This window comes from Nannobrachium achirus, assembly GCF_963921795.1.
Source record: "Nannobrachium achirus genome assembly, chromosome: 4".
NCBI classification, from domain to species: domain Eukaryota; kingdom Metazoa; phylum Chordata; class Actinopteri; order Myctophiformes; family Myctophidae; genus Nannobrachium; species Nannobrachium achirus.
In genome coordinates this window covers 39,819,969-39,837,386 of record NC_137813.1, presented here as the reverse complement: position 1 = coordinate 39,837,386, position 17,418 = coordinate 39,819,969, and the positions used below count along the sequence as shown (strand labels likewise).

At 42.7% G+C, this 17,418-nt stretch overlaps 1 protein-coding gene across 1 annotated transcript; it reads right to left on the bottom strand.

The window, feature by feature from the left end:
- Positions 1 to 220: 220 nt before the first annotated feature.
- fbxl20 (F-box and leucine-rich repeat protein 20) lies at positions 221 to 16,131 on the bottom strand. The gene is made up of 15 exons (XM_080722970.1): positions 15,850 to 16,131; positions 13,001 to 13,062; positions 11,832 to 11,886; positions 11,641 to 11,715; positions 10,691 to 10,785; positions 10,390 to 10,458; positions 10,204 to 10,299; positions 9,926 to 10,052; positions 9,380 to 9,454; positions 7,660 to 7,790; positions 6,962 to 7,022; positions 5,976 to 6,020; positions 5,829 to 5,885; positions 5,248 to 5,460; positions 221 to 5,110 (listed from the first exon to the last, which is right to left on the bottom strand). Exons 1-15 carry the CDS (start codon positions 15,889 to 15,891, stop codon positions 5,003 to 5,005), a joined length of 1,311 nt encoding a protein of 436 aa, XP_080579096.1. The 5' UTR covers positions 15,892 to 16,131; the 3' UTR covers positions 221 to 5,002.
- Positions 16,132 to 17,418: the final 1,287 nt, after the last annotated feature.

The following is a 17,418-nucleotide window of genomic DNA, read 5'->3' as shown; positions in this document are numbered from 1 at the left end:
TTTAGAAATGTGCCTGTAGCCTCTATAGACCCAAACTTTGTTCGTTTGTTTACTGTTGAGTGAGAAAACAATGTTGCACATTCATTTAATCATGTGGGGGACCCCCCCAAATAATTTGGGGGCCCCCCGACCCACAGGTTGAGAACCACTGTACTAGAGGGACAGCAAGTGCATTCTGGACTCTTCTGCTCTTGGAGGCAACACACAGTATCACAGATGATTAACAGACCTATCTTAATAATATAGGTATATATTTATTCATACGTACATATTCATTTATATCGGTTAATTGTAAAAAAAGAAAAAAAAAAGAAAAGAAAAAAAAAAGAAAAAAAAGGAAAAGATTTACAGTCATTGTCAAAGTTGTATTTGTAATTCCTCAGGCATCAAACTACCAAGAACACATTGTAGATTCACCTCTTCTTGCCCTCTGCCCCCAATTCTAAGCCTTACTCCAGTGTTTGGGACCACAAGTGTGCATGAAATGAACTGACCAGAGTACGTCGAGTAATCCTCCATGCAAACTGGTGGATGGTCACAGAGAAGGACGCAAAGGACTATGAGTTATTGTTTTATACCATAATTTATGTACTGAGACCAAAAAGACAACAACCCAGTGTATAACTGTGTAGTGTATATATTACATGTCACTGTAGACACTGCTCTTGTTTTTTGCAAAGCCAATAGAATCTTTAGGAGCTGTGAGTGTGGTGCTATAGGTCTGACAGAATGTTTTAATCCTCTCAGTGCCGAGAGCCAAAAAGCAGTTAAAATACGTGTATAGCGTCTGTGTGCGTTATAAACATTGTGTGCGTTAGTGGCACCAATGGCTTTAACCAAAAATAACAGATTTGCGGCGAGAGATTGTCACACAACTGCTTGTGTGATAGCGTTTAAACAGGCTCTTTCACCGAGTCCAGTCTTTTCCCGTAACCACATTAATCTTGGCGTCCCTATTGTGGGCATGTTGTCATAGGTGAAAATCTTCCAATACCGTTGCCATTTGTCGTATGACGCAGTAGGGCTGAAGTGGTTAAACTAAATTTACCCTCCAACCCCAGAGCAGTTTCTAAAAGCACTATAGCAGTGAAGTCTGCTGTTGTCGGCAGGAGTTTATAAATCAGACATTATACAGAAGGCAACACATCTTCACCACTTTGGCTCCTGGATGTTTGCTAATCTGCCATATACTCCTGATCAAACAAAACATGATCCCACTGGATTACACTGGATTCATTTAGGCCTACACTTGCTCTCTTGCCAAGATCATAAACTGAATAGAATCGTGATTCAATGAAGGGTGACTTTCCAAATTTGACAGATTGTTTTATGAAATGCGCAGGCCACGGTGGGCACCATGAGATACACAGAGAAATCTGGAGTGTTAATTTAACTACCTAAGAGTGTAAACATGTACCATTTACTGGTACATTTTGACACTCAGGGCTCTATTTTGATTGTCTTAAGTACCAGCTCTTATGCCTTAACTTAAAGGCCTGTCCATACTGTCTCCGACCACCAAACGTTTCGTCGTAAAGGTGCGGTTCAACTACAAAATGACGTCACTTGCATCTTCTGAAAAGCATTACCCCGAATTAGAGTTCTGTGGTCGGAGACAGTATGGACAGGCCTTTAAGTTAAGGCAAAAGAGCTGGTACAATCAAAATACAGCCCTCAGAGTTAAATTAACACTTTTGGGATTTTTGCTATGCAGGTTAGGGTATCTGAAAAGGGTAGTAAGTTAACCACATTAACCCTAACATCCCCATTCTGGGGCATGCCTTAATAGGCGAACATTCGGCAGAAAAAGCAGATCTACAAGCTCACAATGCGTCGCTTTGTGAGCTTGTAGATAGCCATTTTCAGCTAAGAGATTTGGTGTAGAGTGGGAAAAGGAGGGGACCGAGTACAGAGCTCTGGGGAACACTGGTCAACTATGTATATAGGGTTTAAGTGGTTAACGGACAGCACACAAGGGGAGGAATCTGGTTCTGCGATAGCGGCACACCAAAAAGCCCATCTGAGGACAAGTCCTTGATGGAAACACATTCAACAAGTATAACCTCCATTATACATACAAGCCATCACCACTCCGTCTTAAACTCACAGTCAATGTCAACCTATCATTTAACACTTATTACAATTGCACTGGCTCAAACCCTTCCCCTGCACAAAAGCTACACTCAAACATTTAGTAACAATAACTCATAATAAACAAACTGCATAAGACTGGAACAGGGCTTAAAATCAACCGGGAGACACTGAACTCATGACTTCAAACACAAAAAACAGGCCCACCCCAAACCACACCAAAAACACAAATGCAAAAGGGGGAGAGTGGAGATCTAGATGACGCCGTGATGAACAGAAAAGCGAAGGAGACGGAATCATAAAAATGACAGACAGAACAGGAAAGACACGGAAGTAGCAGGTGCATGTGCAGGAGAAGATCATCCATAATAAAAGGCTTCAATACTTCATCGTGAGGGGGGGGCATTAGTCCATAGCCCTCCATTGCAACATATCATTCCAACATGTCTGTCAGCAGGCCAGAATTGTGCGCTTGCTTCAGCTCAAGATTCAGTCGACTTCCTCCCGTAGTGAATCCTCTCGTCTGAATCTCCTCCCAAGTCACTGGTCCGAGACGGACAGAGGAGGTCACAGGTGGCAGGGTCCGACCCACCATCACTCTGTCCAGTGCTAGGCCTCATGGGAACCGAGGGGATGTCGACGCTACAGTGTGTGTTCCACTTAGACGTTGCACATCTCCTCTCAACTCTGCACGTGGCTCACCAGTTCGCCATGATCAGAACTGTCACAGACGCAAAAAAAAACAAGGGCAACTAAATGAAACTGAACTCAAAATAGAGATGCTTTTGATTGTTTTCAGTTGGCTATTTCTTTCCAATGTCCTGGTCTGACAGCACAGAGTCTTAATGTGATGTCCAACATTTTTCTTTTCTATTTTACCAAATAGAGTGTCTACTCTACTGTATGTTTTATGTTGTTGACATTTATGATCAGCTTTAGTCCTCCAATGAAAATCCAGATGTTGTACTGGCACAATGTTCAAGCTTTGAGTCTAACTTAACTGCGCATTGGGGTTACGAACCGAAAATAGCAGACCTACTGTACGAGCTCACAATGTGAGCTTGTAGATCTTAGGGGTGCGTCAGCCACGCACAGCCAAGTATCAACTCATTGCTTTATTCTCCAACAGTGGTTCACCGTCGTCCCCCGTGTGAGGCTCGCTGACAACAGTCCCTCCTTCACACCATCATTCACGGTGTATTTTCGCTGGCTTCGGTGCTTGGATTCCCGCGGTCCTTACATATGTACAATTAGATTTAAAAAAACTAGAGTTGTTACATGCAACATTTGGCATCTTCTCGAATCCCCACTTGTAAGTCTCAATTGGTGTCCATTTTAGAAAAATAATTAAGTTTGTCTCTTTTTTTCTTAAGTACAATGAAGCTTCTTGATTGTAACAGAGAGAGAGAGAGGCAGGGGGTGTAGTGATGAGTGTAATGTGCATTTATGCGTAGGTTTGCGTGCGTCTTTGTGTGTGTGTATATATGTATGTGTGTTTGTGTGCGGTGCCAGTAAAATAGCATTCAAATGTCATTCTGAGGCAGCCGTTAGAATTCTCCTCATAAAATTATCATTTCTTACTGTCAGTGCAAAGGACTGTGGGTGTGGGTTAACATTTTGTGATTGCACAGTAGTTCGTATTATCGACACTTATATGCACAAGTCTTTCTGTGTGTGTGTGTGTGTGTGTGTGTGTGTGTGTGTGTGTGTGTGTGTGTGTGTGTGTGTGTGTGTGTGTGTGTTCGCACACGCTAAGGGTCGGTTAGGCAGTTCATGGCTGTGAAAGACACTATTACTTTTTTTCATAATGACATAACGACGTTGTCGGGTGGAAACCTTGTATGTCCAAAACCGTTTTCAATTTTAAAAAACGATTTCAATTAGTGAAAATAGACAATGTACACGCACTCAACACTTGTGCGAGGCGAGGCGTTGTGTGCTTGTAGATCTGCTATTTTCACTAGTTTTGTGCGACAGTCTTGTATGATGAAGCAGGGCTTTACTTTACGAAAAAACATACAAATCTGACACTTGGAGATACTAGGTTTCTGCCCGACAGTGGCGATAAATCTACTTGAGAATGGAGAGGGCAGTCGGCACAGATCTAACAAAGCACTGCTCTGGATCATTTGCAGTTGGGTCAGGAGGTGGCCTGTAACCGAACACCCTCAGATAGTGGATATACTATGTATGTATGTATGTATGTATGTATGTATGTATGTATGTATGTATCCTACCAGTCAAAGGTTTGGACACAGCTTCACACACATTGAATGAAAGCTTTGTCCAAACCTTTGACTGGTAGGGTATATATGTACAGGTGAGAAAAATTGTATTGTATTGTATTCTACTGCAACTGCACATTTTGCTGCACATTGCTTTAATCTGTTTGATTAAAACAGACGCTTGATCCTGTTCTGTATTTAATGAAGAGTAATGCCTTAGAGATGGTGATAACATTTGTTTGTTACGAAACCCTGCATGATACTGGTGTGTCTAGTATATGCCTGGGGACAGCAAGGAATGTACAGACATTCTTCCGTGGTGGTCTGTGTGTATACTATTTCAAAAAGAAAACAAGTATGTGCATATGTATACTGTGTCTGTGTGTGTGTGTGTGTGTGTGTGTGTGTGTGTGTGTGTGTGTGTGTGTGTGTGTGTGTGTGTGTGTGTGTGTGTGTGTGTGCGCGCGTGTGTAAAGGCTGTTTTGGGGAACTTGGGAATGTTGTTGGGAAGGTTGTGAGAGACCCTATGGCGTCGTTTGGCTCTCTCCCTCTCTCTGCAGCTCCGAAGTGGGAACCACACACCAGCATGTACTCTGTAAATGGGGGCGAGGGGGGGGGGCAGCAGGTCAGGGTTGGCAGGGGTCAGACGACAGGGCCATGGGGAGGGGAGGGGTGTTGTCTTTACATCATAGCAGAACGCAGCAGCGACAGAACCTCTGGCGACTTCCCCCTACAGAGGGAGGCGGAGTGACAGGGGCGAAGTACGCGTGCACTTTGATGTTAGGCAGATGGGTCTGAAGTAGGGAAACGAGAGAAAGAAAACAGTTGTGAGAATATCAATATGTTTCCGTCAATCCAATGTGTGCATTTAAAGTATGCGGCATTCACTGTGTATAAATCAGTAATTAGCCACTTAGCCTGCGTAACTCACCCTTAGTCTCTTGATACCGGCACGGGTGATCTGCTGGCAGTCGTAGAGCTCGATGCGGTCCAGGCTGTGGCAGTTCTTTAGGTGCTCCAGGGATGCATCAGTGATCAGGGGGCAGTTGTCCAGCTCGATCACCTCCAGGCGGTCGTGAGCACAGGGACCACTGCCCAGGTGCCTGATGCCATCGTCAGTGATCAGCTCACAGTGAGACAGACTCTAATGGGGCAGAAAGGAAGCTGTGACAAAAGAACCAGCCACTGTTGTTACAATAGAGCAAGGGCCAAAGGGGTTTAAATGCGGTCAATGGCCAACTAGGGGACCGCTAGACGGTCGGGAAACGATGCATGTCAGGAATGCATGCCCCACGCAGTTATGCAATATCCAGCGTACCCATTGTATCCATTGTCAGGGTGCCAGTTGTACCTGTCAGTCTGTCTGTGTCCACCCCAAAATAGTCTCCATAAAATGGGCAGGTTACGTTTGTAACGCCCTCCGTTCACCCACAAGGCAATTTTATATATCGATGTTAAGGGGAAGGGGGGAAAAATCTAATGGGAAAACATGTGATCGCTGCGAGCACTCACCAGGACTTGCAGACGAGGGCAGTGGATAGACAACTGGATAAGCGTGCCATCTGTGATCTATAAGAAATGTCATAAAAATGAACTCATAACAATAAACTGCCTCAATACAATAGGCAACAGTATGTCTGAATATGCAACTTAACTAACCTGCACACATTCCTCTAAGTCCATCTTCTCAAGTTCATGACAATTCTGCAGGAGAGCAAGAGTGACATTATGAGTTGACCTGCTTGGAGTGAGTAATGAGGCTGTTTGAGTATGTTACGTTATGTAGGAAAGCCAAGCACATTTGCCAGCAGACAGGGAAACACGAACACGCCTACACCCAGCTCCATCCATCAGAATGCTCTGAGGCGATTGGTGCTCGATTGGATTTGCCAGAGGGAGGCGGGAATGCTCTTTCACTCTCAATTGAATAAAGAACGGTTTTACAGAGCTTTGACACTGCTCCCTATTTTTCACCCCCAAAATGCATCATGTGAATAAAATAAAGAAATAAATAAATAAATACATTTTTTTTTACCTCACAATGCCTCGATCACGTTTACCCACTGCTTCCGAAATCTTTGTCCATCATTATCTTTTTCGGACCAGGTTACAATTTCTGCGTTTTCCTCAATGAGGAAAGGCTTATAGCATGCACTTTTCCGATGGGGTGATAGCTCTTTAAGTGTGTGTGTGTGTGTGTATGTGTTTGTGAGGGTTTCTACTGTCAGACCCTATTTAGGATTGTGGGGGTCTTCTTTTTAATGTGACTGCAGTTTAGCAAAGCATCAAACTGGGCTAATGAAATAAACATGATCAGTGGGTGGCTTGCTCATAGCGATCTCAGAATGGACCCGATATTTCCTTTTTATTTGTGTTCAACAAGTGAGAGAACCACACAATCAAACTTAACAAAATAGTCATCAAGCAATGGCTTGATGACTATTTTGTTAAGTTGTGCGAAAGTTAACGAAATGTACAGAACAAACATCGAAACATCGAAGTCAGGGGGAAAGGTGAGTGTACATGTAAGGATTTACTGATTAAATAAATGCATAACAAATACAGTGTTCAGGGGCACGATCAATTATGTGTGAAATGGTTCTACTTACTATTGCATACAAGGACGTATGAGCTGCAACACTCACCCTGGCTAATGTAGTGAAGCCTACGTCGGTGAGCTGAGAGCAGCGAGCCACTTCTAATATTCTGAAAGGACAGAAAGAGGAACAGAGAGTTGTACTGTGACACAGTGTGACAGGATCACTTACAATCATTGACCCACTGGCCCCACTGGTTCTTTGCATGGAGATGCTGGTACGCTATTTTAATACAACTGAAAGCAATGCACCATGTAGCATACCAGATAACTGTATTATTGCTTTTGCATATCTCCTTTTTTTCTTCCGGTATTTACAGCATTCTGCTTGTATCATTATTCAAATAGCCCTACGGTTTTAATAACACGTTTACTGTAGGTCGTTTTAGCACAGCATTAGGCCCTCTCTCTAGGACAGGTCATCCTCGGACAAGTCCTTCAATGGCATCTCCAGTCATCTCAATCCTCTTTACACCCGGCTAGCTCGCCAAAGTACTTTCTGCCCCTGCATCTTTCTTTAGTATGTCCACATAGGTAGTTGTGGGATGCCCTTCCTCGTGATTCCATGTGCTGGTTCCCACAGCACAGTTTTGCTGGCTGGGAACTCCTGGTGTCTGTGGCAGTGACAAGCCAGTTTCATTCTCCTTCTAGCTGCCATGTTCTGACTCACACTTTATAAACAGGAAGCTGATGATGGCTGAAAGTTGAGAAGAGCACAGCTGAGGTGTGGGTGTGTTGGGGACATACCTGAGGCGGGGACAGTTCTGCCCCAGGGCGTGGAGGATGGCGTCTGTGATGTTGGCACAGCCAGACACACACAGCGACTGGAGACGGTGGCAACCCCGGCAGATTGTGATGAGACCCTCATCTGTGATCTGCTGCTCAACGAGAAGAGACCATGAAGATTACTTGCATTGAATCCCAACTCAAGAAACATACGCAGCAAAAAAACAGCCTCAAGAACAAATCTTTTTTATTTTTCCACATTTTGGAAAAATGTGTTGTGACCAGACTGTGCCCCCTAATTACTTAGGGGGTTTGCTGCTATGACCACCACAGAGCTCTGGTTAGAGAGCAAACAGGACTCAGAGATGGTGTTTATGGTTTTTATATAGAATCAGGATGGTTGCACAACATACTTTTGTAAGTAAGTTTTGTAAAGAGCATGTATGTATGCATGCATGTACAGTAAGTGTTCATAGTGCATTAAACATAGGGGTCCTTAGAAACTAGAGATTGGGGGGCACGGTGCAGTCGGTGGGGCAGTCTCCTCACAGCTAGAAGGTCCTGGGGTCAATTCCTGCTGGGGACGCTGAGGGCGTGTTCTCTCCTCAGCGTCATCAGTGCCCATACCCTAGGTGGGGTTGGCAAAAGGGCTTTTCTGTGTGGAGTTTGCATGTTCTCCCCCGTGTCCCCTAGGATAGGTACCCTCACAAAAACCATGCATTAATCCTGATCTCTATACTGCCTCCCCCTGGCGGCCAGCCTCATTCATAGAAGGAAGCATGAGGTCAGTCCGTTGCTCTCCCCAGGTTGGCAGAGGGAGTGTAATGCCCAGGATTACATTAGATAATTGGCACTGTGTGAAAAATGGGTTAAAAAAATCGCGGGATAAAGATTTGGGGGATAAAAAAAGAAAAAAAAGAAAAATAGGGATTGGCCAAATACAAGCCTATACTAAAGTGGGTCCTCAGGAAACTAGCCTGTACTAAACAAAGTAAACATGGGGAATTTAGTCCACTGACAGTGTGGCCTGAACAAGAAAGGGAAGCAAGGGAAAAGTGGGGAAAAAGGCAGTTGAAAGAATGACAAATAAGCGGAGCGACTAGCACAAGATGAGATTCTGAGGCGCAAGATGATGAAAAAGTGGTTTGGGTGATGATGAAGGAGGGTCATTTTTTAGACTGAAGCAGCCATATAAATAAATATGTTGTCTGGGAGCAACTTTCACCCAATATTAGCTATGTGGGCTAGATTGCTACACCCCAGCCCACAACAGGTTCCCTCCTCAGGAGCAGGATGCACAACGAGCAGACTTGCCCACTGGCCTTTTTCCTAGCATTCCCCGCACCAGCAGAGAACAGCAATGACAGAGGAGCATGACCCACTTTACAACCACAGCCTGTTAAACATACACTCAACCAATATTTATCTCCTGTGTTCCAAAGATACTTGAGCATACAGCCACCATATGGAAGTTGTGCAATATAATTACATTTACTTTTTTTTTTTTTTTACTTAACATACAGTATATTAACCAAACCATTATCTTCCAGTTATTTCATGTCTAATCTATTCTCGTATGACAGAGTAGGGTGTGGAGAAAATAGCTGCTCTACAAGCTCACAACGCGTAATGGTACGAAATGTTGTGGTTCTGAGTTTGTAGATCGGCTATTTTGGCGCATGACCTCGTTGTACAAGTAAGTATATAAATCAGGCATTACAATCATGGGTATTGTACTTACCGAACATGTCTGCAAATTGAGCGTCACCAGTTCTGGACAGTGCGCCCCGATGTGCTTCAGAGCTTCATCTTCTAGCTATAACAGAGGTAAGCCGCACAGGGAAAAAGGCATTTAGAGTGTCGTTTGGAAATCTAATTATGCCAGGACACCTGCGGATTTTATTACACTCTTTATTCCCCATCTCACAGGATATGCACTGACTCGCAGCAAACCTTTACGCCATTTCCACCCAAAATATCATCCAGTCTGCATATTGTGTACAATAATAATAAGTGCCATGTTATTTAAATTCCAATTACTCCAGTATGCCTGGGGGGGTCTGTGACCACCCTCCGCCTAATACTCCTTCTCAAGGGGTACACACTGCTTAGCAGCAGACAATTAACTTCAGCAACAACATCAGCCCTGATATGCATGTCGTAATCCTAACAGTAATGACAATAATATATTGTCGTCGTTGGGTGAAAACCGCAAAGTGTCTTCATGCTGCAATCTTAGGTTTGTTCATTTGGAGAAAACGCATTTGGCCGAACACCCTCCCTGTACCTGTGTGCAGCCCTTGAGGAAAAGGCCTTTAAGTCCCGGACAACATCGCACCAGGGCCTGGACACCATCCTTGGTGACCTGATCACACCAGGAGATGTTGAGCTGTTCTAGCAGAGGGCATCCCTCACTGAGACAGAAGGAGAGCAGAGGGAAAAGGTGAGGAAAAAGACCTGCCCACTATACATTTTCACCAACAGTCAGATAATGATCAGTAAGGTAAGACTCATAGGGGAAGAACAAAAGGACAGAGAGAAGTATTATTTCTAAACATTACACACCTGAGAGCTTTGAGTGACAGGTTGGTGATCGAGGTACAGGAGGCAAGGTCCAGGTGTTTCAGCTTTGGGCAGAACTTACTGAGACTATTACACGTGCTGTAGGTAACAACAATAGTACAGTACATTATGTTCCGAAATAGATTTTAGGACACATGCCCGCCCCACATGTCTCACTCAGTGACGTACCTGTCAGAAATCTTGGTGCAGCCATTCAGACTAAGCAGTTCAATGTTCCTGCAGTTCTGGGAGAAAGTCCTACATAGGAAAGAACAAGCACAGATTGTGTTTGCTCACAGTGCATCTTGTGCTCAATCAAGTTGTATAGAGTGGCTTTTATGTAGATTCTTGCCAAATTATTTTTTTTAATTATTAAATTATTGTATTAATATTATCTTTACATTTATTGCTTAAAACATTTTTAATTGGATAATTCCATGGCCTTTCTGCTTTTAAGGATAGAAGTGAAAAGAAAGTCCCAATGACTTACCTTAGGGCACTGTCCCCAACCCCCAGGCACCCCCGCAGACTCAGCTTCCTCAAGAATCCCCCACATCGCTTTGAGATGTTCTCCACAACCCGGCCCTGCAACAAACACAAGACAATCAAGCTTGCCGTCTGCATTTCCATTTACAGTACAACACGGGATAATGTAGGGACTGTTGTGACAAGGTCAAATATGGCTGGGTGACATGGAAAAAATCAAATATCACAATGCATTGGACCAAATACCTCGAAATCGATATGGTGTGATAATATTGTATTGTGACAATGAGATTAAAAAAATGATTACACAGTATCTGTCTATTATCATGATAGTGACATAAACCGAGCACAAAAAGTAAGGAAACTTGATTCGGTCCATTACATTTCCCCTATAATAATACCAATTTGCATAGTGTTTTATATCATTTTTATTGTTGATTAGTCACCTTTACAATGAGGTATGATTACCAATGAGGTAATCATCAGGCATGTGTGGAATTAGCAGCACAGCCAAACGTGTGGGTAGTGCCGCCCCAAGATTTGCCAAATTTCTGTCCATTATATCTCCCCTTTAATTATGCCAAATGGTAATGTGTTTGATATAATTTCATTATTGATGAGTCACCTTTACAATGAGGTACAGCTTGTAAGCATCTGGCATTCGTGGAATGAGCAACACAGCCAAACGTGTGGGTAGCGCCCCTCCAAAAATGGTTTGGCTGTGTTGCTCATTCCACGAATGTCCGATGCTTACAAGCTGTATCTCATTGTAAAGGTGACTAATCAACAATAAAGTTGATATAACAAATATACACTATGCCAATTGGTATTATTAAAGGGGAGATATAATGGACCAAAGTCAAGTTTCCTTACTTTTTGTGCTCGGTTTTATTTCCCAGGTAAAAAGAGGATATGTGGGGAGTACAGGGAGGAAAGAGAGAAGTTACTGGTCACCTCAATGTCTGTCTGAAAGTCAAACAAGTCAATTCGTTGCCAGTTGCTGCCATCCAAGGCCAGAACGTTCCAGGACTGGGAGGGGAGAGAGAAACGTAGTTGAAGACAAAGATTTCGCTCAGAGATGTCCATGCACTTGAAGTGAGTGTGTGCACACACATTATTACACACAACATGAAGGACAGACTCACCCGTGACACCTGGGCACAGCGACAAAGTGTCACCACATCCAAGAAGGAGAAGATTCTAGAAGACAGACCGGTACCGTTAAGAATCCTCATACCCCGCTGACGTCCCCTCTTTTACACAAAACCCTGTCCTCAACCCAACCACGAGTATGTACTGTAACGAAGCCTGCGTACTCAACACAAGGACGTGAATGACTCTGCTGCTTTCGTGTTTGACTGTCACTGGGCAGATAATGTTTACCCCATTATCTAAATAGATGTGTTTACTCAAATAAGTGTTGTAGTGATGTAGCCTGACACTCAGCCTGAATTTTCATTTCGTTTCACTCCATTATCCTGAATGTGAGAGCTCCGTTCAGCTGAAGCTATAGCGTGATTCAGGGGCTGGAGCCAGGTTAGTTGTGATGGAGAAATGCTCCGGCCCAGTTATAAAGAATCGATATCTGGTAAACCTAGTCTGTGTGATAAACTACAGAGATGCCTTGAGTAAACCCATGTCTCTCTAAATCAGTTCTCTGCACCTGGACAGACACTGCACAGTCAGCAGCAACAGCCCAGGCAGCATGGTTGGCAAGGCACAGGCTTGAGTTATGGCCTCCATTTTCTGTTTGTTCAGGGGGCTCTAGACTTTTTATTTTTTTCTTCTTCTTAAATCGATTTGAATGTTTTATAACTGCGAGCATCTGTTTTTAATTACAGTTTTAGCATGGGGGAGGGGAGAGCAGGGTGTGGGGCAAGGGGAGAAAGCTGCAGATGGTGGTTGATTGGCTGGCTAGTTGGTTTGGTTGACTAAACTCGCTAACAGAAGTGACTGCCTTTAAGTCGTTGAGTGTTTTTTCTTTTTTTTTTACCTCCTAACACAGACATTACATATAAGTGATCAAGAAAATCTTGTGGTTGGCCGCCTGGCTGGATGGAAGAGGGGGCAGGTGCAAGGACTTTGTGCTTTTGTGAATGCTTCTGTGTGTTTCTATTCATTGGATGTGGTGATCAAGAGGGGAGATAGGTTGGTTTTGACTGGTGAGTATGAAACTAGTCATGAGTAACACTCAGCAAAGACTTTGGCTTTAGACTAATTTATACTTCCTCTTACAATGGTGTCCCTCGCCAAAAATATCAATATTCTCCTAATGAAAACCTGTATTCATCATGTGTTTAGAAATCTCACTCACCTTAGCAACAGCTCCTTAGGCAGCTTCTTATTGATAACTGCCTCGTCGCTGTTTGAGAACATCTGAAAGAAGCAGAGAACAACGTTAGGCCTGCCTGACAGGCTCAGCATGGCTGGAGCTGCCTCCATCCATGCCCTCCCTCCCCCTGGACCAGTGTGGTCCCCAAATACTTAGCTCAAGAACCAAAAGAGAAATTAGACGTTTGGCAGGGACACAAACTAGTGAAAATAGCTGATCTACACGCTCACAACACAGCAACATTTGTTTTCTAATTTAGTGAATTTCTTAGATTTATTTATTTATTTATTAATTAATTAATGAAATTCATTGGATTTTGAAAATCTTATCTTTTTGGGGAATGTTTTTTGAAAATGTTTTGAAATAATAATTAAAATCTAAATGTAGGAAACCAAAAATGAAGGGACCCATAAAAATGTGTTCACGACCCACAAATGGGTCCCGACCCAGTGTTTGGGAACCAGTGCCCTGGACAGTTCCAGTACATAACCATGGATAAATGTTCACAATCTGATTATCAATGTCAACACAGCAGAGTTTGCTGGTGGATGATACAGAAGAGGAAGTATTGTATGTCTTCTACAAAATGGTATAATGGAGTATTGCTGCCTGATCCAAGTAGATATATTCAGTTTGTCAGTTAACACACTGTTGTATTTGTCTAGTGTTCACATTAATGTATTCCAACTTATGTAGTAGTTCAAATAAATGTGTATATTTTAGGACCATTGAGACTATGTTTGCTTATGTGAAAGTTAAAGGCATTACAAACAAATAATTGTATGTTTTTTTTACAGAAAATCAGAAATAAGAGCCTAAAGGCTCCAGTACATTCATAGACAAATTTCTCAAACCCCAACCACTTTGCATAATAGAAGGTATATGTGACTTGCATACACGATCATGACCATGCCTGTGCAATATATATACAGATGAAGTATTGTAAAACTGTGTTCCCTCTTGCAGGGTTTCCAGTTACGTATATTAGCAGACTATAATATCCAAGAAGGTGGGATGATGCCATTCTCTATGTTAATCTATGAGTATCACATTAGTCACAATATGGCAAAATGATGCAATGATCCATTTTAGTCTATTAGGCTATATAATAAAAAATAACAAGCAAATTGAGGGGTGATAATCTTTGTTGTGTGAATACAACGTGCAGGATGGAACATGCCATGCACAACTTGCCTGACAAGAAGCATTCAACAAAGAAATAACTACTAGGCCTACTTCTTTGACCAATATGCAATAAATATATAATGTAATTTGGCATAAATGAACTATTATACGCCCAATAGGTGTTGAGTGTAATCAGTGTATCATTTGAACACTGTTATGTTCAAAACATATTTGGAGAAACATCGACACACACACACACACACACACACACACACACACACACACACACACACACACACACACACACACAGAGAGAGAGATGAGCAAGGCCAACAACAACCCTCGTATAACCTTAAACATACAACACATTACAGATATGATATAGGCCTACTACACAATAGGCCTACAGATATTATGTAGGCCTACATAGTATTTCCCCTACTGGGTAAGGTTAATAGGTCTATAAGTAAGGACTGAAATTGTGAAATTCGGCTAAATGATCATCATAGGACAATCTGTCTGCAATACATTTAGATTGTTTTGTCGCCTGTAGCTTAGTAGTCTTGAGTTACAGGCTCAGGGAAAAGCTACAGTAGCTAGGGTGGTGACGTGACTGACGTCAATCAGAAATAGCAACAACAATCATTATTGAAGACTTTCATTAAATTAACCAAGAAAATGATGTGACGTAACTGCGTTCCACTTTCCAGCCTGTTGTAGCCCATTGTTATTGGCTAATAAACTACAGATCACGTATCTACCGCAGCTGTCAGGCCAGAAGGTACGGCCTGGATCTCCCGAGTCTTCAGCTGTTGCACCGTTAAAAATAAATAAAACCACACAAATCCCAGCAAGCTAGGGATTAAACAACACAAAGAGCTCATGCTATACAACCAATGTCATCTCGAGAATATAGACTATATAGCATTTGCTAATTCAAGTTTTTTTTTGTTTATTTTTCCACAATACTTGGCTGCATGCATGTGTTTACTGCTGCCTGCGACGTAAAGTTTATGATAGTGAACGCAGTCAACAACATTCTCCAATTAAATGCGCGGCTTAATTCATATAAGTTTACTCAATAAAAAAACGTTATGGCTGGTTATTTGTAAATAATCGAGCCGAGCCATGGCGGATCTAATACGGTCCATGTAGAAGTCTCAGCCCAAGGCCCCCACAGCCGCAGCAGACATATAGACAGACAATCTATCGGCAAAAGCCAAGGGAAAAAAATATGAAAGAACCGAGATCCATTGATATACTCGGTTATCAAATGCCAACTGAACATTGCCCAAGGAAAGCCGAGAAATATATCATGGCGATTTAAATGACACTGTATCAAAACTGTCTGTATGTGCTACGTACGGTGCCTCATTGTCTTTGTTTTGACGGCACAAAGAGAAGCGAGGACACATTTTAGGGCCTTTAAAATCCCCAAATAGAACAATCAACAGCATGACAGGTGTCAATGGACATGTTGGCCCGTGTCCTCCGTGAAAAAATCGCGTTAAATGCTGTTGTTAAGACAAAACAACAGTATTTTACCTAATCCAAACATTCGACTGCGGAAGCTGCCTGCCTGCCCATAAGCAGCGCCGTTGTACAATAAACACAGCGACAGTCGTCAAGTAGGCCTATATCCTAGCGTTAACAACAGGATCGCTGAATGGACGTCAACAACCAGTTATTACAGATAGAAAACTCACCTCAAACCGACTCCGCGAAACACCATTTACCTCCTTCCCCATATCGGACGGTACGGTTTACCGACTCAACCGGGGGGGATAATGCCTTCAGTGGAAGCGCAGTAGCGTGCCGTGGAGATGTCGGCCCTGTTCTTGTTTATTACTCTCCTCTGTAACTCTCATGCTACCGTCCTTTCGGGTGCTCGAACAGCTAATTTCATTGTTTTTCAGCCTGTTAATTTAACACGAAACGCAAGAGTGCTGTCTTTTGATCAAACGGCACTGTCTGACCAGCGAGCCCGTGTTGCTATATCTGCTCACTTCACCACCACTCACCTCCCCCCACTAACCCAACAACACAATAGTCCAATAGAATCTATAGCAGCCTAAAATGAAGTTGACACAAGGCCTGCATCACTTTAACGTTATTATCAACGGTGCTGTGGCCCGTTACCTAACCACAACTCATTGTTAGTAAACCCTTAATGTGTGCCTACATAGCCTATTGGTCAATATATTCACAAAAGCTCGCACTGCCATGGCCTTTGTGGTGGCTTAAAAGCAAAGATGATTATCAAGTAGTGATGCTGTATGTAGCCAACATGAAGGCAAAAGGTTAAATAAGTTGAACATTTCTCTTGCAATAGCCAATGATAAACCTCTGAGCACACCTTGATTTGTAAGTCAAAAATCTTCAACAGACATGCAGTGCTGCTGTTCATTGTTTAACCATTTATTTAATAAAATGCACTATAATGTATAGGCTACTAGAGGTAGACTTCCTTTGCTATTGTCTTACACGTGGAATGTGACATTGTTACTGGTCAGCCATAATGCTGTGCGATTATCCCGTCACATTATATCCTTGTGCATACATTGTAACTGTGTAAGGACTGAACTGAACCATAGGACTGAACTGCCACTTTGTAAAAACAGCAAAGAACGCCACTTCCTGTTTGTCAATGACCCCACCTCCAGCATGGGAAAGTAACCAATCAACGCACACGTACATTTCTCATCAGAATGCGTAACCATAGCGGGAAACCATGGGAAACACACAATCCCATGCATGCTTGTCGACAAGGTTTTTTTTTTGGGGGGGGGGGGTCACAAATAAAGGTATCTTTAATAAACATTATCCCCTACTTTTCTCAATGTATCTGGAATATAAGTCACTGTCAAGACTCAAGAGGGTGTGTGTGTGTGTGTGTGTGTGTGTGTGTGTGTGTGTGTGTGTGTGTGTGTGTGTGTGTGTGTGTGTGTGTGTGCGTGTGTGCGTGTGTGTGTGTGTGTCTGTCACTTTTCGTCGTCTAGCTCCAGTAATAACCGATATAGCCTATTGCCTATTATGTAGTGTTATTAATTAGATTCAGCTCCAGCCTTTTTGGAACTGAAAAACTAATCTAGCCTGGCCGCGTTGCAGATGCGTAAATGTAAACTTTATACATTAGTCTATCTAATATGGAATTAATGTAATAACTCCAAACATGTTACAAACACGTTACAAACACAGACAATGTGTTTAAATAACTTTAATAAAAATGGCACACATTACTGGATTTGTCCAAGCATATAATGCGTGGACAGCGA